This window comes from Pollicipes pollicipes, unplaced genomic scaffold, assembly GCF_011947565.3.
Source record: "Pollicipes pollicipes isolate AB1234 unplaced genomic scaffold, Ppol_2.1 Scaffold_5724;HRSCAF=6776_pilon_pilon_pilon, whole genome shotgun sequence".
In the NCBI taxonomy this organism is placed as follows: domain Eukaryota; kingdom Metazoa; phylum Arthropoda; class Thecostraca; order Pollicipedomorpha; family Pollicipedidae; genus Pollicipes; species Pollicipes pollicipes.
In genome coordinates, this window is record NW_023596746.1 from 31,236,748 (window position 1) to 31,262,130 (window position 25,383).

The 25,383-nt window shown below is 59.3% G+C and overlaps 2 protein-coding genes and 1 long non-coding RNA gene across 3 annotated transcripts; 2 read left to right on the plus strand and 1 right to left on the minus strand.

Moving 5' to 3' along the window:
• The first annotated feature begins 1,104 nt into the window (after window positions 1-1,104).
• Window positions 1,105-2,669, plus strand: LOC119103874 (uncharacterized). The gene is made up of 3 exons (XR_005094830.1): window positions 1,105-1,136; window positions 1,693-1,881; window positions 2,639-2,669. It is a non-coding gene; the product is annotated as an uncharacterized LOC119103874 (long non-coding RNA).
• Window positions 2,670-2,679: 10 nt separating this feature from the next.
• LOC119103875 (formin-binding protein 1-like) lies at window positions 2,680-5,982 on the plus strand. Its single transcript, XM_037227555.1, has 2 exons — window positions 2,680-2,826; window positions 3,846-5,982. The coding sequence occupies exons 1-2, from the start codon at window positions 2,742-2,744 to the stop codon at window positions 3,998-4,000; spliced, it is 240 nt and encodes a 79-aa protein (XP_037083450.1). The 5' UTR covers window positions 2,680-2,741; the 3' UTR covers window positions 4,001-5,982.
• Window positions 5,983-6,874: 892 nt separating this feature from the next.
• On the minus strand, window positions 6,875-23,691 carry LOC119102930 (protein scabrous-like). Its single transcript, XM_037226379.1, has 7 exons — window positions 23,594-23,691; window positions 20,497-20,674; window positions 19,545-19,609; window positions 19,427-19,514; window positions 8,172-8,503; window positions 7,670-7,868; window positions 6,875-7,258 (listed from the first exon to the last, which is right to left on the minus strand). The coding sequence occupies exons 1-7, from the start codon at window positions 23,689-23,691 to the stop codon at window positions 7,094-7,096; spliced, it is 1,125 nt and encodes a 374-aa protein (XP_037082274.1). The 3' UTR covers window positions 6,875-7,093.
• Window positions 23,692-25,383: the final 1,692 nt, after the last annotated feature.

A 25,383-nucleotide genomic window follows, 5' to 3' on the forward strand; every position in this document is an offset into this window, starting at 1 on the left:
GAGGTTTGTCAGCTTTGGAAGCTGTGGGTATGCTGAAGTAGCAGCCGTCATTTCTCACTTGGCGAATGGCCTTCAGCGTATTAGAAGCATGTTTTGCTGTCTGGTATAATGTTGACGGATAGTTTTGGAGCGGGAGACGCAGGATGGTCGCGAATCCCTGGCAGAAGGACGGAGATGCGGGATGGGACTAACAGACCGTGTTGGTGAAAGCGGATGGAGTGTACGAACGTAATCTGGCGTTGCGTGTTACAAGGACGGTCTGATGAAGGTGAAGGGCGTGTACGAGGGTAACCCACCGGCCATGTGTTACAGGGACGGTCTGATGAAGATGAAGGGCGTGTACGAGGGTAACCCACCGGCCATGTGTACAGGGACGGTCTGATGAAGATGAAGGGCGTGTACGATGGTAACCCGCCTGCCATGTGTTACAGGGACGGTCTGATGAAGATGAAGGGCGTGTACGAGGGTAGCCCGGCTTTGGTGTCATGTGTACAGGGGACGGTCTGATGAAGATGAAGGGCGTGTACGAGGGTAACCCGCCGGCCATGTGTTACAGGGACGGTCTGATGAAGATGAAGGGCGTGTACGAGGGTAACCCGCCTGCCGTGTGTTACAGGGACGGTGTGATGAAGATTGAAGGGCGTGTACGAGGGTAACCCGCCTGCCCTGTGTTACAGGACGGTCTGATGAAGATGAAGGGCGTGTACGAGGGTAACCCGCCGGCCATGTGTTACAGGGACGGTCTGATGAAGATGAAGGGCGTGTACGAGGGTAACCTGAGATGAAGGGCGTGTACGAGGTAACCCGCCTGCCATGTGTTACAGGGACGGTCTGATGAAGATGAAGGGCGTGTACGAGGGTAACCCGCCGGCCATGTGTTACAGGGACGGTCTGATGAAGATGAAGGGCGTGTACGAGGGTAACCCGCCTGCCATGTGTTACAGGGACGGTCTGATGAAGATGAAGGGCGTGTACGATGGTAACCGCCTGCCATGTGTTACAGGGACGGTCTGATGAAGATGAAGGGCGTGTACGAGGGTAACCCGGCGCTCGGCGACCCGATGACGATCGAATCTCAGCTGCGGAGAACACCCAGCGGCTGGAAAGCTCAGATGCGAGCTGCAGAAGTACCAGGGGTAAGCTGGCGGCCGCCGGGGCTCCTCGGACGGCGGTGCACGCGAGAGAGTGTGCCGTCCCCGCCCGCCGACGCGAGTGGTGGCACTGACCGCGGCGGGCTCGGGGCCGTGTGATGTGTGTTGCTTGGCGGGTGGCGACAGGCCGTGACTGGCATGCCCAGAAGCGCCGCCGGCGCTGTACTCGTTGGAGTGACGCAAGGGCTTCCGGCAATGTCCGGCCTGATGTCATCTGTGGCTGCTGAGTGTCCGTGGAATGGCAGCGGTTGGCGATCGCGCCAGCCGCGTCAGACCTGGGTTTGAACGAACTAGCTGATTTGTTTTCTTGAGTATTGGTGCTGTGTGAAACCACAAGTGGTGCCCGGTAAAGTTCGGACTATCAGCGATGTTGCCACGTCTTGAAATCATCGTCACGCCCCCACAACGACTCCCCGGCCGCCCACGCCCGCTGTTTTGCTGCGGTTTTGGAGCCGCACGTCGCCAGCTCCGAGGCGCGACCGGCCGAGCCGCGCTGCCGTCGCGCCCCTGCCGCCGCGACTGACCCGAGCCGCGCCGGCAGCCTGCTGGACACGAACGGGCAGCGATCGAGCCTGAGCGAGCCGGAGAGCAACCTGAGCCGGTCGGCCAGCGACTCCTCGATGAACCAGCCGGCCGGCGCGGCGCCGCCGGCCGCCGCGCCGCGGGGCTCCTCCTCCAGCGCCGCCGCCGGCCGCCAGACGGTGCACGCCGCCACTCTGCCTAGTCACATGTGAGTGGTGCGCCGGCTTCGACTGCAGCGGCAGAAGCGGGGTCTGACTTCGCTAGTGCTCTATGGAAAGGGCTCAGCGGGAGGGTCTAAGTTTACGGAGGGGTGTGTTGTATCTGCGGCGAGGAGTCAGTAAGCGTTCGTGTGGTGAGAAGCTCGTTGCTAAGTACTGGTGGTCATCATTGGGCTTTTGATCCACATGGAATGAGTAGAACGAAACTGAGTAGAAGTGTCGGTGTGTTGCGGCCACAGTGAGGCCGTTCACACTTGACTGTTCGATAACACACATAACGCTAACATGTAAATGTTTTATCCTGATGTTTTTCGCGTGGTTTTGCACCCTGCTGGCCGTGGCGTACAGCTCGTCTTCGCAACCTCAACATGATTGTTTTAGTTACCATGGACAGTGTTAGCTGTGTATGGTGTTTTTCAGCTGTACTTCAAAGAGGGTAGGCAGTCTTAGACTTCCAAGTGTGTCGCCTACCTGGCCTGGATGCCTGCTAGCTAGTATCAGCCCTGTGTGAATGTTCCGTGGTGATGTTACACCAAGGTCGACCTGGGTTTCGCGTCCCAGTGACCTGGTTTGACCCCCGCCCCACCTCCCGCCAGCTCGTCCGACAGTCCGAAGTCGGGCCTGGGCACTCCCCCAGTGACCTGGTTTGACCCCGCCCCACCTCCCGCCAGCTCGTCCAACAGTCGGAAGTCGGGTCTGAGCACTCCCCCAGTGACCTGGTTTAACCCCCGCCCCACCTCCCGCCAGCTCGTCCAACAGTCCGGAGTCGGGTCTGGGCCCGTCGCACACATCGCTGCCGGGCTCGGACTCGGAAGGCGAGGAACGCAACCAGACGGACGGCCGCGACCCCATGGACGTCGACGCGGACGCCGAGCCCGGCTTCGACGAGCCGCTGCCCGTGCTGGCCCCCGCCACCGCCCTCTACCCGTTCGAGGGTGAGTCGGCCGGGAGGGCTGGGCGGTGTCGGCGGGCGGTGCCTCGGTGCTCGGAGGCTCGGGAGGAGAGCCTGATGCTGGCCGCCCTGCCGCAGGGAACGGGTCAGGCTGTCGCGGTGAGGCCGGCCGCGGCTGGCGGTGATCCGCTGGGTGGGAGGCGGGTGACGGGGCCGGGCCAGTCTCCGATGGGCCGGTGGGCCGCTCGGGCCGCCATGGGCAGCTGCTCGGCGGCTGGAGACCGGGCGCAGGGGAGGGGCGCCGGACGGCCCACGTCTTCGCCGGCAGAGGGCGGCGGTTCACGGCGCCGGCTTCCGACAGACGGGTCGCCGCCACCAGAGGGCGCCACCGACGCTCCCGGTGGCGGCTACATCGCGCGCCGGCCGCTGCCGCCCGTCGCCGACGCGCGCGCCCTCTTCCCCTTTCAAGGTGGAGCCTGGAGCCGGCGGCTGGCGCCCGTGTGCGGTGGCGTGCGTGTGGCCGCGGCTCGCCCGCCGCCGGACGCTTGGCCGGCCGGCCGATGCCTGACCCCTTATGACCCGCACTGACCGGCCGGCTCGGGACAGGCCGGGTCGCGCGGACCGCAGGCTCGGTGCGGGGCCGTTTTGGCGCCGAGTGTCTGTGCTGTTTTTTGGTGACTGCTGAGTGACTAGGCTCCTGCTTTGGTGGCATTCACCTGCGGTGCACTGACGCAGGGCTGTCGTAATGTCAGCTAGAAATAACCTACCGCCTCTTGCTTTTGCGTCATCCAGAGTGTGGTTTTGTTCCGTTTGTGCAGCCGTAACCGCGTGTGGTTATGGACCGGCGGCTGGAAATGCAGCCATCGACGTGGTAATATTTCAACTTCACGTACACTGCGCAAGCCACCCTGTCGTGGCGTGCCGGGCCGCTGCTGCTGCTCCCCATTATCATCCGGTCACATATCACATATCACCCGGTCCCCATTATCATCGGTCACACACGCGCCGTGCCATCAGCGGTCCTGTGGCGGCTGACCTGACGTCGGCGCCTTCCGCCGACAGCATCGAGCGAGGGTTCGATCCCCATGGAGGAGGGCGAGCAGCTGCTGGTGATCGAGCTGGACCAGGGCGACGGCTGGACGCGGGTGCGGCGCCAGCACAGCCTCGAGGAAGGCTTCGTGCCCACCGCTTACCTGCAGATCCACGCCGAGCGCTGAGGCGACGCCGCCAGCGCTCCCGCCGGCTGCGGCGGCCCGCCACGCGCTACTGGGCTCCCAACGAAGCAACGCTCTATTTTGGACCGCGAGATTATTGTCAGTGTCGGCGCGGGAAGGTTTTCGGCGCGGATGGCGATTATTTTCGACGCTTGAGGACTGGAGCGTTTTGGTTCCGGCGTTCTGGCGTGTCTTGGCTGGCGGTAAGTTGCCAGCTTCTCGCTGGCCCCGTGGGCGCCAGTGGCTCCGTCGGTGGCGCGCGGCCGCGCCGCGCTACATTCGAGCCAGAGTGACGACTCCCCTCCCCCCGCCCCCATCGCGCTGCGGTCGTTCATTTAGTCGTCGGCATACGTCGCGTAATCATCGAGGTCGGTGGACGCCGACTTCTTAGCCCCGTGCCAGTGAACGAGGGATTGTAGTTCCATTTTCCCGCCGTGTTGTATGTGTTTAGTTTTTTTGTGGATTCTTAACTTTACTTGCCGACTCTGGTGGTCGCCGTTTATGTTGAACTCCTCGCCCTGAGGAGATTATGTACGTTTGCGTTTTGGTAGGAACGGCGATTTGTGTACGGAGGACTGGCACTGGGCTGGCCGGCGGTGGTTCCATGTTCAGAAGGCTGTGTTCTTTTTCACGACGCAGCCGGCGGTACCTGGGACCGTCTGGTGGTGTGTCATATCCCGGTGGGGAGGGGCGGAGGCGTCGCGGGCCGCTGTCAGATGGCGGAGAGGCGAGCAGCCCCAAGTGCAGCGGTATCGGCGGCCTCCGCGCCCCCGGCTGGACGCGGGGGTCGTCTGTCAGAGTCCGGCTCTGCGGCGACGAAGTACAGGAATGTTGTTCTCGTGAGCCTCTCGCCGCTGGGCGGGTTTCGCCTCCTGATTTACGGACTATGTGACACTGCGACCATCTTAGAGCCCCCTTTCTTTTCTTTCTATGCCTAGCCTATCCTAAGTCTCGTCCTCGCTGTTCTGAAGCGGAGCTTCTCGGTAGATATTAAGTGCAAACCAAGTATTGCCAAACTGCGCTCGGTGAGTCATGCCATGATAGAGTGAGTGTTAGACGATGACTAGAATGAATGTGTCCTCCAGTTTTACTCTGGCCTTTTGTGGCAGGTCAAGCAAATCTCAGCTGTTTTCTGCGCTGTGTGTCACTGTGGTTCCAGAGCGAGAAAAAGGCATTTGTCGCGTCTAGCTCAATTTGAGCTCCTTGAGTAAGTAATCAATCCAGGAAAAAATGACAACTGCTGATATCTTATGCAAATATTTTAGTACACCGTGATAGGGTGGCATGATGATGCCATGTTCAGGACAAGATGCGTCATAATTTCGGCTGCATCGTCGGAGCTGGCTCTCCAGTCAGCCAATGCAGCATGCGTGTTCTTCGGCGGTGGAGATCTGTGCGCTGTGTCTGCCGCCTGGCACTGCAGCCACCGGACCCCTGCGCCGCCCGACGCTGTGTCGGCGTCGCAGAGCGTGGCGCCGCGCCGGCGGACCGGACGGCAGTGCCGGGACTGGGACCCCTCTCAAAGGGGACGTCCGGCCGCGGGCAGACGGCCAGCTGCTGCGGCTGGCTTCCGTGAGAGCTTCTCTGTGACCGCCCTGCCCCGAGGACGGCGCGGGGAGCGCCTCTGCCGCGCCCGCTGCCGGTCCGGCGCCGCTGCCGCCAGCTTCGTCTCGCCGCCGCCCTGTGGCGTCATCAGTGTTGAGCCGTGCCTGTGCGCCTCCCCCCCCCCCCCCCCGCTCTCCTTCTCCTCGCAGTGCCGTATGGGCCGCAGTCTGCGCCGTTTCGACGCAGGTCAGCTGGGCCAACAGGAGTGCGGCGCCGCGTCGGGCGTCTCCTGATCGGCAACAGGACCGGCGCCCCGCGCTCCGTGTGCATTTCGTCCGTGTATGTATGTGTGTGTGTGCTCGTGCATCAAAGGCGTCGTAACTAGCGTATTTATCACTGGATCCCAATTGCCGTCACTCAATACAGAGAACTACCGTACGGTTCCGTCTGTGTGGTGGCGCAGCCGGCGCCGGCACCGTGTGTAGCCTGGACGTCGGATAGTATTCGTGTGAAACGGGCTCTGCTTCGGCCAGTTTGTGACGATCTGGCGCGCACGGCTCAAACCGCCAATCGCACTGCGCGAACATGCGCTGCAAGTCCACCCGTTCCGCTCCAGCAGCCAGCATGGGGTGCGCCATTGGCTTGTGCCAGGACAATGGCTATAGTGCGCAGAAGATGCATCGTATTCTCATGAGTGCGACGCCGTGCGCGAAGTCTGTTGCGGCCCGCCGGTCCCCAATGTCGGCCAGTCTGACGTGCCAGCGCGGCGTGTGACATCATGACGTCATCAGTCGGTTAAAGCCCGCGTCTCCTCAAGATAGCTAGCCGCGAGTGAGTGCTTGGCCAATGCACGAGTGGGAGCAATTCTGTCGCTCTCAAAAATATGTATTGACATCGATTATTACGACCAGTCATCACTCAACGCGGACTCCATATGGCATCGTTCTACGATTTGCGTTGCCTTGAGACCGTAGTTGAGCACGCCCTGCCCTGGAAACCACCCGGAACACATTGGTAAAACGAGAGGTCCGGTCCTATGCGTCGACATTATTCACACTCATGCATTTCGCGCCTGTCAGGCATAGTCAGTAATTAAGAAAGAGACGCGCTGCGTCTGTCGGTCTTGGCTCGCGCGACGGTTTATAATCGTGCGCACTGATTTACGCTCTCAGGATCAAATCAAAGTAAGGCTGGCGCATTATCTCAAGCTCAAGAAATATGTGAAGCCGCTGCGGCATCTCACGACACTTCAACGCAGATGTGATCAAGCGCCCATGTAAGTAAATCTTATCCCTAATCACAAACGTTCCGCAGTCGCACGCACGCATCGCAAATGCCGTCAGTCGGTTACCGCGCCGCCTGTGGCTGCGATCACACATACAGACGGCAATGGTGCACAATCTCCGACGTCACAACCGCTTTGATCTTCCTCGATTCGCATATGACAATGAGCACCTATGTATGTACAGCGATCACACAAATTGACACGATGACTAGCAGAGCTGCGTCCGTGACACCATCCCTGGCACTGGAAGCGGCGCGGCGGCAGTCTCACGCCTCCCGGCCGCCGACGCCCCGGGCGGCGTCTGGCGCGCCGGCGCCCGCCGCCGGCCGGCAGCAGTCGAGCGCGTACGACAGCATGTCACTCTGCAGCGTCAGCAGGCTGGTGCGGTCCAGCTCCTGCCGCTCCGTCAGCGTCGCCAGCTGCTGCTTCACCTGGCGGACGGCGTGCGGTCAACGACGGCAGGGCATGGGCGGCAGTGTGACGGTGCGGCCAGGAAAAGGTGACGGTATCGGTAACAGTGTCCACCCCAAAGTGAGCAAGCAGAGGCCGTTAAGTCCCATGAAAGGAAAAGCCCCGCACTTCGTGGTAATAAATGCCTAAGGAATACGATACACCAATTGTAATATAATCTGGTCCTGCGGTGTGACTACTGACGCTGCACCGTATTGAATCATTTGTATCGTGACCGCGGTCGTGATCGTGATATCTACCGTACTAGATATATATAACAGTCGAACGTGTACGACGGCATTTTTTCAATAATTTAGAAAGAATATATACATGTATATTCTAGATGTCAATGAGCAATGCTAGTTGTTCTCGGTGACCTGGCCCTGACCTACCTTGTTCCGCAGCGACGGCACCTCCTTGTACTCGTCCTTGACCTGCTGGACAGCCGAGTTCAGCTGGTCGTAGCTCACATCGAGACGCGCCAGGTCGTGGCGCATCTCCACCACCCGGCTGTCCAGCTTGGTCTCCAGCTCCTCCACCTCCCGCACCAGCTGCTGCGTCGATGTCTGGATGTCCCGCATCGTGTCCCGTCTGCTCGGGACGGGGCGGCCGGTTAGGACGGACACGGCAGGAGTTATGCCCACTCCACCACTGCGCCTCTGGCCTCTGTGCTAAACAGAACACCACACGCGTTTTATGCAGCAGCTAAATTAACTGCTGACCTCTCGCGAGGGCAAACCGCAACAACAAACGCATTAATCAAGTCAGCTGCCGACAGATGGCGAAGCTCCTGTGCAACAGGCCACACAGCGCTGTAAATCTGCTGGGCCCTTCCGTGCCGGTTCCGGCGAGACGCCACGCCGCCGCAGAGGCGCCGTGTGCAGCAGCACGTACCCGGCGGTGACGTTAAGCTGCCAGCTTAGCTCCTGTCGGGCGCGCTCGCCCTGCTCCAGCCGGTCGGCCAGCTCCTCCTGACGCCGCTCCGTCGCCTGCTGCCGCTCGCGCTGTGACGTCACGTTGCGGCGCGCCTCGCGCAGCTCGCCGTCCAGCCGCAGCTGCTGTCGGTAGATGACGTCCACCACGTGCTCGAGCGCGTGCAGTTGGAACGGGCCGCCGCTGCCGTGCCCCCTGTGGCGGCGATGGTGGCGCCGCCGGTGGTGGCGGGGCAAAGCGGCGGTCGCGCTGGGTGCAGGCGAGAGGAGCAGCTCTTTCCGCAGTGTCGCCACCTGCGGGGGAGGGAGCCAGTCAAGTCTGGGGCTCGGGGCGGACACAGTCGACATTGCAGACCGGTGAACATGCAGTCTGCCTGGATGACTTGAGCCCTGTGTCCAATACAGGGTTGGTTGTGCGCGAGTCTGCTTGATAAGATACGATATCGGCAAATCCCACGACAAACAGAACGTGCACTCCACTTGAGCGAACGCATGGATGTTTTGCTACCACCACTTGTAAAGCTCTCATACACTCTGCACTATTTATATCTGCACATTCACGTTCACGGCACTTTTTCCCGGTGTGGTATGCCAGAAAATAGTGCTGTAATGTGTCGCAGCTGTTGATTACTTGGGTTTGAGGCGGCTTCGGCATCAAGGCGGCTTCAGCACCTATAATCACTTATGAGACGCTGATATGCATCAAACGCTAGCATGTCGTTAATTACAGCTGTGAGCGATCGGCAATGATTTTCTTCTTCGACGGAAGCCCGCCCGGCACCTAACGGCGAGGCGCCACGTACCCCTAGCATGCTCGCCTCCAAAAAACAAAGCATTTCCCGGTGGATGCGGCACACCCCAGTCGCCATCATCATTACCGTTCTCCTCCTCCTCCTCCTCCCACCGCCTGGCAGCCGTCCCCGCTGGCAGACGGGTGGCCTCGGGGCGAAGTCTGTTCAAACCCGCCGCCGTCCGCCAGGCGGGCGCCAATCACCGCCGCTCGCTGCACGGCCGGCCCGGCGAGTGGCACCTCCGTCTTTCTCAGCCCGTGTTTGGTTAGGATGTGAGACTGTTTGCGCTGCGATAGGGAGCAGCCGGGACGGCCAGGGTCCGCGCGCTGCCACAAAGGTGTGTGGACTCAGCTGCCGGCGCCTGGCCGGCCGCGGACAATTTCGGACCTACTGGGCCCAACCCCGCCCGGCCGTCCTAAGTGAAAGGCCATTGTTGAGCCTGTTTGTATTGACCGGGTGGAACGGCAGCTGCGGACGTCTGGCTGTGGCTCCAAGCAACTTTGCGAGACTGGCATTCCTCCGCCGTCAGTCGCTCCTTCCGAGCCGGCGTCATTCGCGCGGTGCTGTCCCAGTGGAGTGGTTTTCCCGCTTGGTTCCGAACGCTTGCTCAATCACAGGCCAATTCCAGCGCCCTCGAAGCCCTCCTTGTGGCCCAATCGGGGGACCCAGCGTGATCCAGAATCCCCACCTCCAAACACCCGAATTCCAGCCCTCCGCTTTGTGGTCGCCACAATGCGGGCGCTCGGGTCTTTCTGCGCCGCCAGGTTCGCTCAAAGCGGCTCTGGCAGCCTGATCAGCCGCAACCCGCAGGGCTTTTGGCCACGTTTGGCGTAAACAGGCCGCCGGCGGGATGGACCCGCACCTGCCATGGAGCCACCTTATGGTTCCTTCGGTTTGCATGTCGGGCGTTCCAGAGGTAGAGGCCCAGTCGAGTGAATCCCAGAGGTCGACCGCCGCTGTTGAGATGGGTAACGACACAAAATTTTCCTTTTGTGAGCCTTTTTCATCAGTTTTGGCATCAATTACGCGGGTATGGCAGTGACCAAAAATTTCAGTTCAAGTACATGATGCATTGAAGATGCAACTTGAATTTCGGGGGTTCGACAATGCCATCAAACGTTCCTATTACCCCATATGGAAAATCTCGTCCATATCAATAATCGCTCATCTATGGCTGCGGCAGGCATGTTGCGCTGCGCGTTGTCCAGTCGTTCCGCCGTCTGGGGCGAGCCCGCACAAGGTCAGCCAGCCAGGCGCGGCGGTAACGCGCACCCTCCCCCGTGACAGCCCAACACGTCACTGCCTCCGCCGGTCGGGACGGCCGCTCCGCGCGTGTCCCGTCCGGGTCGCGGGCGGTGTTGTCGGCGGGCCCGCCGTGTTGCGAGGGTCGGCGCCATCGGGGCCGGGCGGCAGCTGCCGGTCTCGCTTGCTGGCGCCCGCGGCCGCCGCGGCCGGGTCAGCCTCGACGGCGAGCGCGCCGGGCCGGCCCGAGGCCTGCGGACTGCATATCAGCTGGACCGGCGCGCGGGCCCACCACCTGCCCCTGGCCGGTCGGCCCCGGCGCGAGGGGCCGTCTCCGGACGGGTCCGGCCGGGCGGCAGCTGGTCACACCGCCGCCCGCGGGACCCAGACGGGCGGAACGCGCACCTGTCCCGGCCGGCTCTCTCCGAGGTAGCGCCGGCCGCGGAAGATTCAGCCGGATCCGCGCCGAGGCGACCCTCGGCGCGAGATCAGCACGAACTGCGCCGAGGCGACCGGAGATTCAGCGACCGCGGAGAGCCCGACTGCGCCGAGGGCGACCGCGGAGATCAGCCCGACTGCGCCGAGGCGACCGCGGAGATCAGTCGACTGCGCCGGGCGACCGCGGAGACCAGCCCGACTGCGCCGGGCGACCGCGGAGATCAGCCCGACTGTGCCGAGGCGACCGGAGATCAGCCCGACTGCGCCGAGGCGACGGCGGAGATCAGCCCGACTGCGCCGAGGCGACCGCGGAGATCAGCCCGACTGTGCCGAGGCGACCGCGGATCAGCGGACTGCCCGGGCGACCGGAGATCAGCCCGACTGCGCCGAGGCGACGGCGGAGATCAGCCCGACCGCCGAGGCGACCGCGGAGATCAGCCGACTGCGCCGGGCGACCGCGGAGATCAGCCCGACTGCGCCGAGGCGACCGCGGAGGTCAGCCCGACTGCGCCGAGGCGACCGCAGAGATCAGCCGACTGTGCCGAGGCGGCCGCGGAGATCAGCCCGACTGCGCCGAGGTGACCGCGGAGATCATCCCGACTGCGCCGAGGCGACCGCGGCTCGGAAGCTCTGGACATGGCGCCAACTGATAGCGGATGACTTCATAGCTTTCTCGAGGTGGGAAAGGGAATGAAGTTGGGAAACATGGCATGGCGCCGCGCTGTATGGCAGCGTGGTGTCGTGGACTAGACGGCGACGTTTACCTTTGCGTTCACTTATTGGACGATTGCAAATACAACTTCCGTGCCCGCATCAGTGCAGACCCGCTCGGGGCCACCTGGACTGGGCGGCGTGCAAGCCACGTCAATCGGATTTAGAGCCACCCGTATTCCCAGCAGTGGGATGGGCCTGTGATTCGGTTCAGCTACGTGGCCAGGACGTCGAGCCGAGCGCACTGCTCCGGTCCGACCTACCGAGCCGAGCAGTCCGCAGACTCGCAGAGACTGACTAACCGGGAAGACATCACACGGGCTGTGTCAGGTGTCAGAATACATATCATGGGCCGTGACACGGGCCGGGCCGTGTGCCCCGCTTCGGTCCGACCTACACAGCCGAGCAGGCTGCAGGCCCGCAAAGGCTAACCGGGGATACATGCCACGATGAGCGCCCACGCCTGGATATGTCGGTGCCCGTACGGCCTCAGCCATCTTCGATGACACATTCCGCAGACTGCCGTGTCGAGACGTCGCAACCTCAGCGAAACGAGACTGACACGCCAGCTGGACCAAACTCGCGACAAAGGATCTGTTTGGTGCCAGCACTCGGCGCGATTCGTTAGCCTCAGTGCTACCCTTACGCGTTTCTGAACCGGATTCTCATCGACACGACCTTGATTCCGGCATATCTGAAGGAAAAACTGGAGCTCGGCCGCCGTCTGAGCAGCGCGGCCCGTCCGTGGCGACACTCGTCTCCGCCCCGACACCGGCTCCTCCCGCCTCCCCGCGCCGCGACGCCTGCGTCACCCCTCGCCGTCCGTCACGCAGCCGTTACACCTGCGGCTACGCAACCAGCGTTAATCACCGGCCTGCAGCGTACGCGGGCCAACCACGTATGGGAAAGAGGTGGGCGCGGCGCAGGACGACGGACATAAATTAGCGTGCTGAGTACGGGGCGCAGGTGAGTGTCGCGCACAGTCGGCCGTAATGCCCGAGCCCGGCGGCCGAGTCGCGCGAAGGAAGGCAATTTTGCGTAGCTCATGATCTATTTCACTGCGGATTAATATGTCCCGTTCTCACTGGTCGTGCAATTAGGCCGTCGAGCATAACTCGTCGACGTAACTATGCAGGAACGGGGGTCCGGTAACCAATTTAACCGCAGATTAGACACAAAATTAGGCCAGGCTGTTTTATGGTCGGAAATTTGATGCCGCACGGCAAGCGACTGCACGACAGCTGCCCGTGTGCGGGGCGCGGCGGCTCAGTCTGGCTAACCACGGCGCACACCCGGGCGAGTTAGCGGGTCTCTCGGCCGCATCGGACACGGCCGTCGCCGGCCAGCCGGCCGCACAAAGGCCCGGCCCTGCCCGCACCGGCCGCGCGACAGATGGGGGCTGGCCGCCCCACTCGGCCGCCACTGAGCCGGCGTGTCGGCATTGTGCGGCGACACCACTCCGGGCCTCTGCGGTCGGCGCTCGCCCGGCGCCGCGCGTCTTTTCAGCGGCCGGCCGGCGAGGGGGGCCGGCGAGGGGCGGCGCCGTGGCGCCCCGGCGTGGGACGTCGGCGAGCGGAAGCGGTCCGCTCCACAGGACCCGCGGCGAGGCGGCAGGCGCCACGGCATGCTCCGGGGAGCGCGGCGCCGCCGACGGCGCACGAGTGTCGGCCGTAATGGGCTCGGGCACGAACCCGCCGCCGCTCAGAGGCTGTCCCCGCGCCCGTCGCGGGCGCCCGCTCTTCGGTCACGTGACCCCCGTCGCGCGCGCGGCCGCGAGGCAGCTGTGTATCCGGGGGAGCGTCAGCAGGTAACCGGGGATGACCGGTGCCCGGCGCGAGGGACGAGCTGCTCGGCCATTAGGGCAGGCCGGGACATGTGGCGTTCGGCCAACTCTTTCCCTGGACGTGGGCGGGAAACTGATCGGTTTTGAAGTTTTTTCATTTCAGAACGAGTTTTTAAGAGAAGCTGCCAGTCTGTCAGGTGGTTGGAGGGTTTTTATGGTGCTCTGAACGCGCTGTGAAATAACTGACGCTCATCAGCCGCCAGACGCGACATCTCATTATCTCAGCTTGATGAGAGACGTCCGGATGGCTGTTGAACTAATTAAAGTCAAAGTGGGCATCAGATGTCCGCTGATCAGAGACCAAATTCAGCCAAGATGTCAACCCGGAGACCTCTACCGGGGTGAGACCGCCAGTTAGGGGACAGTCTCCCTCTCTTCCTCCGACTGCCCCACCACAGTGAGACTGTCAGTCAAGAGACGGCCTCCCTCTCCTTCCGACCGCCCTACCGCAGTGAGACTGTCGGTCAAGAGACGGCCCCCCTCTCTCCCTCCGACTGCCCCACCGAAGTGACACCGAACGACCGCAGTTTTCCACCGTGAAATGTGAAATCGTGCTCGTTCTGCTGTCGCAATTAGCGTGATGATCTACGTGGTCTGGTGCGCGACCGCTTGAGGAGATGGCCATATTTCTGCGCAAGCCGGAAATGCTCGGCCATTGTTTAATCGGTGTAAGGTCGTATGAATGCATCGATGCCTGGCATGGTAACACGCAACAGTTCAACTATGGCATGCTACTCATTGAGGCACATTGATGCATGACTGTAAAGTTCAGGGCTGTTAAGCTGTTCTTGTTGGTTTTGCGCTGATCTCGATGACCCACTAATTATCATTGCCGGTTCCACTGTCACTGCATCCTGTTTGCCTGCCCCGACTATTGGCCCATTCAGTCATCTGTCGACTCGCCGTCCGCCGCGACGTGGCATCTGTCGCGTCGGGTCGAGCACACTGGCACCCCTCCGCCCGTGCCATAAAACAGTCCAGCATGCGTTTGTTCGTCGGGGTCGGGGACCCAGGGCCCGTCGTAGCGCGCGCACCCGAGCCACGACAGATGGCCGGGACCAGCGGCCGGCCGGGGGCCATCTGGCGACCCCGGGACATCTCCGGCGCGCGCGCCAGTGTCCCCTGCACGGCGACCGCGGCGCCCTCGGCTGGGTAATTAAGCGCAGCCCGTAATGAGCCCACCAGCGAGGCGGCTGCTGCCACACAATGCTCGCCCGGCGCCGCCGACCCTTACGAGACGATTGTCCGACGCCCGCGCGCGCCGCCGGCGGCCGGACCCCACTCGGCCGCCACTTCGTCCGGAGCCGGCGCGCCCGGCTCACCAGCTGTCGAGCGTAGGCGACTATTTGCACAGGGCGCGCCTTAAGTGCGCTCGTGCGCCCATTGTGCCGGCAGGAACTGGCCATTATGTGCTTGGTCGTTTTGTTTTCTTGCGTGCGGCATGTGGATATAGCTTCCTGCGTGGTTTTTAGTGGAGCAGTTTCTAGACGCCGGTGAAACGTTTTGCGAGTGAAACGCGGTCACCGAGGGAGAAATGATAATCATTATGATAGCAGTGGCCAGTCAGGGCCAACGCAGCCGTCATTGTGCTCCTAATGAGATGTCCGGGGACCATGGGGCCAGACAGCGAGGATTAATAACCAATGAAGGTCGGCAGGTGATTTGTGATGCGCATTGATATGCAGCTAGCAGCGCGCACCGCGCAGTTACGACATCCCGGCCTGTTCCTGACATCGTCTTGGTAAAAATTCGATATATACATTCGCATCAAAAACGTCCTGTTTGCGTTTACTTAAAAAATGACCAATTCGGCTGTTTGCTTCGGATCATGGCCGTCTTGAGGCAACTCATGGCCCATAAGATGCCAGTCCAGCGGCCCCGTCTCGTTCGGAGGAGGACGGGGCAAGCAAGTGGATGTCAGCCAAGAAATGCATCACTTATCCAGCGCGACTGCTGGCGGATCGGAGCGTAATAACCAGACTGCACGAGACTAGCTCATCATCTCCGGGCTCAGACATGTCCGACTAAGCAAGACAAACGACTAAGCAAGACAAATGGAGACCATTATATCCGGACGGCTGCTCTGCATTTGCCCTTCTAAGCAGCAGTGCAGGCTGGGGAGCTGGTCTCAATTCACGTGGATACTTGGGCACGTCAGTGGCAGGCTTGTACCTCTCAGCCCCAGTCGAGCGGAACCTACGACGACTTGACGCTTAGACTCAAGTGATAAGTTGAATTCAAGACAAATGTGTGATGCTCAGATGATTCACAACTCGCAGATGCAACGTTGGCTATATTTGTAGCGGTAGATCGTGCCCCGGGACAGTGTGTCAACATGCACACCGGGTAGGGCGATGATTCATGCCCGAGTGAGGAGAACGGTCAGGGCTCGGGGCGGTGCGTTTCCCCGTGGACACGCCGACTGGGTGGGACACGGCGGCGCCGGCCAGTCGCACGCAGGTCGTGTTGCGGGTATGAGTCTTGGAAGGGGTATAAGAGGTGCTGCTCGGGCGTGTAGGGGGTCTCTCCCTGTCGGCGTCGTGTGCGGCAGTTCACCGTTGTGTGCGAGGCAGTCCGGCCGGGAATTGTTTAATCATTGAATACAATGTTGCATCCTTCCTTAAGTAATAAGTGCATTAATCTCCTACGATAAAATGTGCATGCCACTTACACATCCCCTGCCGTAAGCAAATGATGTTATTCACATCACAAGCTCACGCGTTGCAGTTCCTGGCTTAAGGCTGGGCCTCAAAGAACTCACGGACCCTAGCGTCATCTGCTGCGAGAGCACTGCTCGGGTGTCACTGGCACCCACAATTACAGACACTCGGGTATCGCTGACACCCGAGCAGCGCGGTGATGTGCACGTGCCACGAGTCCCCTGTGCACGTGCTGCCCCGGCCCTCTCATGTTCCCCGCGGGCTGGCCGCCGGCCGCCGCCAATTAGAGCCCCGCGGGGGAGCCGCGCCGTCCGGCGGGGACACCGGAGTCGCCGTCACGTGACCGTGACGTCAGCGCCGCCCTCCCGCATCACCTGCCCGGCCGGGGCACGTTATCGGTGTTTGGCGATCGCGGACGGGCGGCCGCCACCTGCCGGCCTCAGGCGCCGACACCCGGTGCGGCGTCCATCTGCCCCACGAGCGAGGCCAGCCGGCGGCGCGGCTCCCGACCGACCGCCGACCGCAGACTCAGGAGCCGCGGTCGCCGCGCTGGTCACGCGGTCACCTGGGTCGCGCCCGGCGCCCGCCCGACCGCCGGACGCCGCCGCAACATTTCCGCCGTAGACGACGGCGGTGACGGCGACGGCGACGGCGGCAGTGGGGCTGGGGAGCCCGGCCTTTACGGATACCGCTTCCGGCACAACCGTCATCAATTACCGCCGGCATTCGGAGCGGGAAAATATCCTGTCTCGCGGACAACGCGTGCCGTTTCAGAACACTGTTTACATGGGGCATTGAAGCGTGACGTTCGCCGCGCGGGATGGCCGGCTTCACGCGCGCATCACCTGGGCCCAAACTAAGTGCCCCGGGGGAGGGAGGGCGGAGGGTGGGGGACGCCGTGTTCCGACCCTCGTGCGAGGTCGACCCGCGCTTATTGGTGCAGTTTTTGCCGCCGCGCGTGACACGCCTCTGATGCGCCGAGTCGGCCGCGTGGGCCGGAGTCGCGTGACGGACGCGAGGCTGACATAATTCACCGGGCAAAAAGCCGACGAGGGGCGCGAGCTCGACCTGCCATGGCTCCCGCCGTGCGCGGATGAGTTCGCGGTGCTGGCGAAACGCAAAAGTAGAAATGACGCGAGGCGGCCGTCGTTCCAGTCGCTGCAAACGACGGTGCGCCTGCGACATCCGCTACAGAGGGCGTTGGCTCACACGCGGGCCGCGCGACGGGCGGAGCGCGCGCGGCGCTCCGACGCGTCTCCGGGCCGCTCTCTCCGGGCAGATCCGGCCGGTTCCGCGAGTCGAGCGATCTGACGAGCGACGACGCGCCGGCAGCTGCCCGTCACCGGGTCGCGGCCGGCAGCTGCGGGATTAGCCGGCACGCCGCCGAATCTGACGCTGCATCTGCCGCACGGCCGTGCCGTCTCCCGGCAGGTGACGCGTTCGGACGCTTGCACGGCCCGGCACTCCGTGACCGCGCCCGCATCCCGGCAGGTGGGCGGCAGCTGACGGCGACGGCCCCGTGTCCGGGCATCTGTCGCCAGCGGACGGCGTGAGCGGCTACTTAGCGCCGGCGCGCCGCGGACAGACGGCAACACGGGTTGCATCTTACGCGCTGCGGCTGCGGCCGCCTCGGAGCGCGTCAGCTCAGTTGGGAGTGCGCAGAGGCTGAATATGGTGGAGCCACTTCGCAAGTGGCACGTCGCCGCTGTCGCGTGGGCGCACAACAGGGCTCTTCAAACACCCCGAAGTGTGCACAGCGGTCTAAATATAAACCACTTTAAACCAAATTCAGACCGGCCTGGCGGGCGTACACAGGAGCGGACCGTCATGTGACGTGAGGGCAGGCAATGCCCGTCGCTGCTTTCCCACGTCTTCTCGGTACACCAAGTGCGCCGTCACGGAGCCGCTCATGGCCGGCCCCGGTCCGGTGCGGACTGATAGCCTATCGCCTCCTTCCGTCGCGCTCGGGCATGTTCAGCTGTCACAGACATAACCCGCATGCGCCTGCCAAGCGAACCAGCAGGGATGGACGCGCGACGGACGCCTGCCTCGCCTGCGCAGCGATTCGACCGAGCCCGTGGAGAAGCCAGAGCTGTCGTACTCGACAACGCGGTGGGTTACAAAGGCTGTCGGGCTGCAGCTCCCGACACGCTGGCCTGAGGTCCAGTCCGGCGTGAGCGCCTGGCAAACGTAGCGGCGGGGCACGGCCGCGACGCCGTGTAGCCGACCTGCACGCCCCAGCGCCGGCACCTCCCCGCACGTACACGCCGGCGCGGGGACAGAACAATCGAGGCGGCCGTTTCCGGTGCGTCACTGCCGGTATTTACTCCGCGACGTAATTGCCCTCACACTTCTAATTACGCCCTGCGAGCTGCGACGTTGCAGCGGCGGTTGGCCGGAATCTCAAGGGTGAGGGCCATGTGGCGAGCCGTGGGTGTGACGGTTGGGCCACGGGACATCCGACCTCCCTCCCCTCCCTCCCACGATGACCGAGGCTGTGCGGGCCGTGCCTAGAGGTCAGAAGGTCAGGGTCGCTGTACAGGATTGACGTCCATGAGCTCCCTTCCCCGTGCTAATCTTCACTGCTCCTTCCGTCGCCATGGCTCCTTACCGCAAGCTCAGCCCTTCGTGCTTGTGCAGGCGGCGTTGTTGCCCTTGGCCTTCGGGATATTTTTAAGTCGTAAAATGATTTTGCGAATTAAAAAAGGCTCACCTTGCCGCCAACCCCCGTTCATTGAAATAATTACTGGCCTGAGCAGCTTGGGTAATGGTGGGAGAACTTCTAGCATAATTACTTTGTAAGACGATTCTAATTGCCATTTGCTGGCAGCGAAAGTCGCCGGTGAATGATCACCTTCTGGTACAATGCTACTGTTTCTTGTAAAGGTATTTAAAACGCGATAAATACGAATGACGAAGCACGTTTTGACTTACGTTCTGTTACGAACAAAGCAAATACACCGTCCAAAAACCTAAATAATTTGTACTTGTTTGGGGTACATAGAGGAGGCTTTGTCTGCATACTAAATCACCCTCAACTACGTAAAAAATAATTTATTTTCAAAATCCATGCTATGCACTACACGTTCAGTTTCTTTTCAAACCTAAAGTGAAAGACACTGAGCAAGTGTCCAGATTCGGAACATGTGCTTGCAATGCCCGCCGTTATTTACTAAAGGTGTCCCAGTAGTGTCAACGGCTTTAAGATGGCATGCCAGGACGGGCTAAATTTTATGTAGTAATGTGTCTCATCGTATCCCACCCCGGCCCCGTGAGAAATGTGACAATATGCACTGTAGATCGGCCAGTAGAAAAGTGGATCTGGCTAGTTCAGGACCCTACTCCGTCTCCATGACGCCTATCCCACACTAAGCAGCAGCTCCTCAGATGTCACGCTGTCCTGCGGGAGATAATGACTCCTCCAGCCACACCCGGTCCGCCGCAGAGACCGCGGTGGAGGACGCGGGAGCTCCAGTGGATCCAACGGTCCGCCCAGCCTGAGTCCAGCTGCTCCGGCCCGCGCGGCACCCACCTCGTCCAGCAGGTGGGCGTACGTGTTGTGACGGTCCTGCGACTTGGCCAGCAGCTCGGCCAGGTCGGCGCGCAGCTGCGTCAGCTGACTGCCGTCGGCACGGCGGTGCGCGCGCAGCGTCTGCACCGAGTCCTCCAGCGTGCGCACGTCACCTTCCAGCAGCGCACTTCGGGCCTCGCTGTTCTGCAGGACAGCGGCTCGGGTCAGCGGCTGGTGCGCGCGCGCCCGGCGTGCGGCTCCACGGTCAGAGACGCGTTGTCGGCAACGAACCAATCCGGACTTACCTGCATTGTCCGTCAAGTTAGCCACACGTACACCCTTGCAGATTGCGTGACATGTTCCGGCCCTTATTCCCTTTTATATTTAAAATTGCGTTATCAAATGGAGCGAGCTGTGAAAAAAGCATCCGTACATGGCAACATCGACTCCACTGCGATGCACATGGGGTTTTAAACTACAATAACAGCAAACTCTTGATTGCAAACAAACGTTCTTTAATGGTGTTCAAGCGGGAAATTATTTCAACTCTGCATTATCAGCCTGAACCTCCGTTGACGTTTTGCGGTGTGCACCATGCGATGACAATACCGACATAAGATGTGGAAATGTGCATTGTTAAAGTCACATAGCAAAAATACGTTTGCACTACATCTTAATTTACGTAACTCAGCATACAATCGGAATCATGGCGATCCGTCCTCCGGTCTCTGGTACCAGTTTTAGAGGATTAAATCCCATTCGTGGATTGTAGTATCCTCGCACGAGTGGTGAATAAAAGTTTATTCGATTTTACCAGACCATCAACGTTAATCCCAAAGTATCGAAGTCTCCAAACATTACATGCAAGCATAGCATCACGCCGATAGCTTAAGCACAAACTTGAGCCATTCATGAATTGAATCAGCATTAATATACACGCCACTTATCCTGTAATCAGTTAACGTCCGAAGTATGTCGAACGCTGAAGCACGTGTTACCGCTAGCTCGGGAAACGCCTAGCAGCATACTTGGTAGTCACCAACCCTCGTTGGTAGCAACACCCCAAAGATGCGGCGAAGGACCGCACTGACCTGCTGCAGCTGAAGCAGCCTCGTCACGTTGAAGCTCTCGGCGAGGTCGGCCACCTGGCCCTTCAACATTGTGACCATGTCCTTGAGCCACTCGACCACGGTGTGCTCGGAGCCGTTGTCGTCGGCGACCCTCGCTGCTGACGCCTCGCTCGCTTCCTTCAACCGGCGAATCTCCTGACTGTGAAGACACGAGCGAAGACGCCGTCAGCGCGCCAGACGCGGAGCACGGCGTCAGTCCGCCGCCATGGCCGCGGTAAGGCCGGACGAACTCGGAAGTGGCCAATCGAACATTGGTGGAGCCATGCGTCGATCAGCCAAGGGTTCACGCAGATTGTCGTCACCGCGGTAAAATACGCTCCGTTGCTGCATATGGACATTTCACGAATAAATATCTATTGTGTATGCTTGATGGAACACGACGCACAGGTAGTATCCACAAATGAGCCAAAAGGAACAAATGGAAAGGCTCAACGCAAAATCTTGGCAGGGGTTTCCGTAAGCCGTGGGGTTCAGTTTTAGATTTGCTTGCACCACGATTACGCAAAGTTATGCAAATTTATATGTTTACCACCACCTTGGAAAAACCCAAGGTCCGGACATGTTCGATGACTCAGAACTAAATGATTTAGCAATCCTTGAAGATTACATCCATCGAAGACACATTTATTCGTGAAAAGTGTCCCAGATACTGAAGTGGCAATCAAGATTACCTCGTGCGACCTAAAACAAATCCGACAAGGCTATCAAAGAAACATAAAACTAGTTCTAGCTGGGGTCTAGCCATGATTTGCCCAAGACATGTAAACTTATGGTTTTCACACGATTCGGGCAATTAAACCGCTCATTCATCACGCGTTATACGAATGCGCCAAAAGTCGGGCAGGCAGCATGATCACTGTGCGGTGATCATTTCATCGATTAGCCAATAACAAATGGTGGCTCAAACCGGCGGGTGGCATTGCATCATAGCAATCGAACTGGAAAAATCCTGCCGCATAGTGGCAAAGGTAATGTTATCAATGAAAATGTTGGCTGCTCCACTGGACAGTAACGCGCCGGGCTGGTGTAGCATGATCAGATGAAAGTGTTGGTCGATTATGATGGCAACATTTGGCATGAACAGCATTGAATAACCAAACAACGCCTTCAAATAATATGCAGCCAACATTATAGAAACATTAATAAAAAAGTAAAGCGGAACAACTCGGCGCGAACCAGACAAACAGAACATGTCACGCGAGTTATGCACATCAATGCGTTCGAAGTATGTGTCCCAATAAGTCAGCACGCGCACGCAGCCGGGTTCAACACATCTAAGCACACAATAACACACCAACGTAAGCAGCGCGGCACACAAAAACGTACGCCCAAGCACTCGCTTATAGCTAACCAGCTTGCTAGATGCACCAGACGAATGTATCCATACAACTGCTATGCTACAGTTCGCCCAAGCGTGTAAACCGAAGCAGCGCAATCTAGCCTTCATATGCTTAAATGTTAACTACCATAGGGTTTGAAAGAAACGCATAACCCTGCACCGCTTTGGGCACCACCTCCAGCATCACGGTCTTATTTTTCTCTTGCCGTCTCCGCATTTCGAAAAACTTGACCATTTTTTTTTTTGACGATATGCCGGACAGTTTTTTGGTTCTGAGACCGCCTTGCGAAGCTGACCCGTCGCATCAGGCGGCACCACGCGTAGCCTAGAGGAGTACGTTGGAGAGGTACGCATCCTGCGTACCTCTCCGACGCGCGGCTCCACGCCGGATCTGGCAGGCCATCATTCGGAACTAGCGTTGATAGTTGCAGGATGCTTGCACCGTTATTGCAAACATTCCGCACCCTGTCGCCGCCAGTCTATCGTCACCCTGTCTGGTATCGTGGAACACACGCTGGTGACAGATAACGCCAGGAAACTCGGACGAGGGCCGGCCAGATACGGACCGCGCTCCAACAGAGGAGGTGTGTCTGCCGTGTGCACGCGCAAGCCGACTGTACCTGTTGTCCGGAATCTTGTGTGTTCTGCAGCACCCGCTTACGGAAGAGTATAAGTCATTTAAGCGGCATTTCAACTCAAAACACCGCCCTTCTTTACATATGTTTTAAATTGCGGAGAATCATAGGAAAACGTATAGTCTAGCCTACGTTTTTCTTAGGTTCTTACTACGAAGCCATGTTCACACAGAATACATTGAAAGGAAGGGACGTGGGACGTTTAATAATGCATATGCGGCGATCCCGGCGTTCCATGTCCCGCCCGACGGCTACCGAAAATTCAACAATAGTTTTAGGAACAGGTTGTTTCGGGCAGACTCACACAAACCCAAATGATTTTCATGGTCATGACTTTGCAAGAAACACACTCGAAAGGCGCGACATTTTCTCAGTGCAGCCGCGGTATTATGTTCAACGACCGACAGCCCAGGGCCAGCGTCCAATCCGCTTAATCTGATTCCAGAACATATGTCATCAAACCTCTTGAATGCGACCATTCTGCGCGCCGAAACACGCCTCGAGAATTGTAAGTGTTATATGCCATTCACAAATGATGAAGGAATCCAGATGCATGCAATATGCCCGATCATCAGTCTCCGGTATAGTTATGCGGCTTTGGAAATTCAAATCAGTTACAAACAAGATAACGTATTTACGAGCACCACGATTTGTTCATACATCAATCGACTCGTTTAGTTAGCTGCTGACAGGCCTGATTTAGCACACGGAAGAAGCCTGCACGCCAGCGTAACATTTCATGAACAAGAAATATTTCTTCGCAAATCTGCGTACCGTCTGTAGACCTGATGAAATGTCTGCTCCTGGGCTTCAAACTCATTCTGTTCGTTAATTCACCTTTGGTGAGAGGCCCTTGGTTCAATTATCAGTTTTACTTATAAAAGTATAGTTCAATGGTCAGCAGGAGTAGCCTCCATGTTCGACTCCAATCCATTTAAGCCCATCAAAGACACCTTACAGCTGACACTGGCGTCATCTCTACTTGCCCCAACAGTAGTCGAACTTGGGCACCGGAGCACTCCCTCCCACTCCGACCCAAAAACCTCGGCCCCTATGCACCGGGCGGGCCAGCTCTCGCGCTCACCTGATTCCGTCAATCTCTGAGCGCATCTCCACCAGGCTGTCGCCGACCGTGGCCTGAGCGCGAATGTGGTCCGCTAGCTGCTGCAGCTCGGCCCTCATCTGCGTCAGGCCGTGCCGCAGCCGGTCAGGCTCGGCCTCGGCGCCGAGCCGCGTCTCCAGCCGCGACACCGTCTCCCGGTCCTGAAGCCGGCCCTTCTCCAGCGAGTCCACCCGCGCCGCCAGCGTCGCCAGCATCTGCCGCAGCTCCGGGTCGGCCGCCGCGCCGACCGCCGCCGCCGCCGCGCCGCCCGCCGCCGCCAGCGCCGCGCATAACCAGAGCAGCAGCGTCCGCACCATGTCTGCACCCGACCGTCGCGCGTCGCTTACTGAGCTCTCGCGCCGCGGCTGGCCGGCCGGCCGGACGGCGGCCGCCGCCTGGCAGATGGGCTCCGGAGGGGGCCTGCTGCACCCTCGACCGGTGAGTGGGGGAGGGCCGGGGTGGAGTCCGTGACAGCGAGGGAGGGCCGAGGGTGGTGTCCGCGAAACGGGCGATGGTGCTGGATGGCCGGCACGGGTGGTGGACGAAGAAAAGACAGATGTGGTTGTGCCGGAGAAAGGGAGCAGGACGTCGACCAAAGGAGAGGGATAGCCTGGGCGAAGTACGAGAATGAAGGCCAGGGCAACCTTAGATTGGGCGAAGACACAGTACTTGATCCATGACATGGTTTTAGGCCAAATATTCGCTTGAGAAATGTACATACGCGTAAAGCACGTATCTAATTTTTCGTAAACGAAGGTACGAGAGGCTTATATGGCGGAGGTACGTGTGCCAGAGTATATACACAAAGGCTCGGAGACAAATGGCCGTATGCTAGTAAGCGCATATGCAGTATATTCGTAAGGACAAAAGGTCATCGGGACAAAGGTTCAGAAAGAAGAGTTCGCAAGCTAAAGTACTGAGTTGTTGGAATACTTGTTCATACGCAAATGCTGACAACGTACAAAGTTTGCCTCATAAAGCGTACACAAAAGTTGGTAAGAACATGTGGTGTCACTAATAACTAACCAGAATAAGCCAACATGTCATTAATTATTGCGCAACTTCAAATGAAAAGCGAACTTTGACCTTCCAAAAACGTTACGGGGCCCAGTCATTTTGGAACAGATCTGCAAGTTTGTTCTGCAAAATACAGGTTCCATACATTGACCTCAACCAGCTCTCAACGTAAAGTTATGTATTCATGCTGTAGCGCTACCTTTCGACGCTTGTGTGGCCATGCTTTACGTCATGAGAGGCCAAACGACATACATTACATGCTATGTAGTGTTAGCAGATCAGACGGCACTGGACATATCAAACGACAGCATGCACCAATGCGAATTGAAATGTGCTACTTGAGGCGCCTGTGCGTCGCTATGTGAACGCTTTGACGAAAATGTGGTCACATTCGCAGTGGTAGCTCATCCGAAAGCCAATACCAAGTGTGTGGCTCTGCATGACAATTCACGGTACGGATCTGCATAGAAGCCTTTTAATGCACATGTTTGACAAACGAACTCTATCCTGGACAAACATCCGTGTGCGAACAATCAATAAATTTATGTTCCAATTTTTGCGAACTGACTTTTTTCAAGCAAACGTTATTCCTGACCAACATTTGTGCACGAGCAGTTGCGCTCTTTCCATAATGAACATGTACATGAAAATCTGCGTACGTACCTAAGCAAACGAGGTGTCTCCCTGACGAATATTTACGTACGAATAAATACAGGTGACCTATTCCATACAGAATTGTTTGCGCACAAATATTT

Bases quoted from the DNA above. Each gene is read 5' to 3' on its own strand.
- LOC119103875 (XM_037227555.1), top strand. From the start codon at position 2,742: ATGGACGTCGACGCGGACGCCGAGCCCGGCTTCGACGAGCCGCTGCCC. The intron at 2,827-3,845 runs GTGAGTCGGCCG...TTCCGCCGACAG, and splicing joins CGCCCTCTACCCGTTCGAGG to CATCGAGCGAGGGTTCGATC.
- LOC119102930 (XM_037226379.1), bottom strand. From the start codon at position 23,691: ATGAGGGCCGAGCTGCAGCAGCTAGCGGACCACATTCGCGCTCAGGCC. The intron at 20,675-23,593 runs GTGAGCGCGAGA...GTGTCTTCACAG, and splicing joins TCAGAGATTGACGGAATCAG to TCAGGAGATTCGCCGGTTGA. The intron at 19,610-20,496 runs GTCAGTGCGGTC...GCTGTCCTGCAG, and splicing joins GGCTGCTTCAGCTGCAGCAG to AACAGCGAGGCCCGAAGTGC.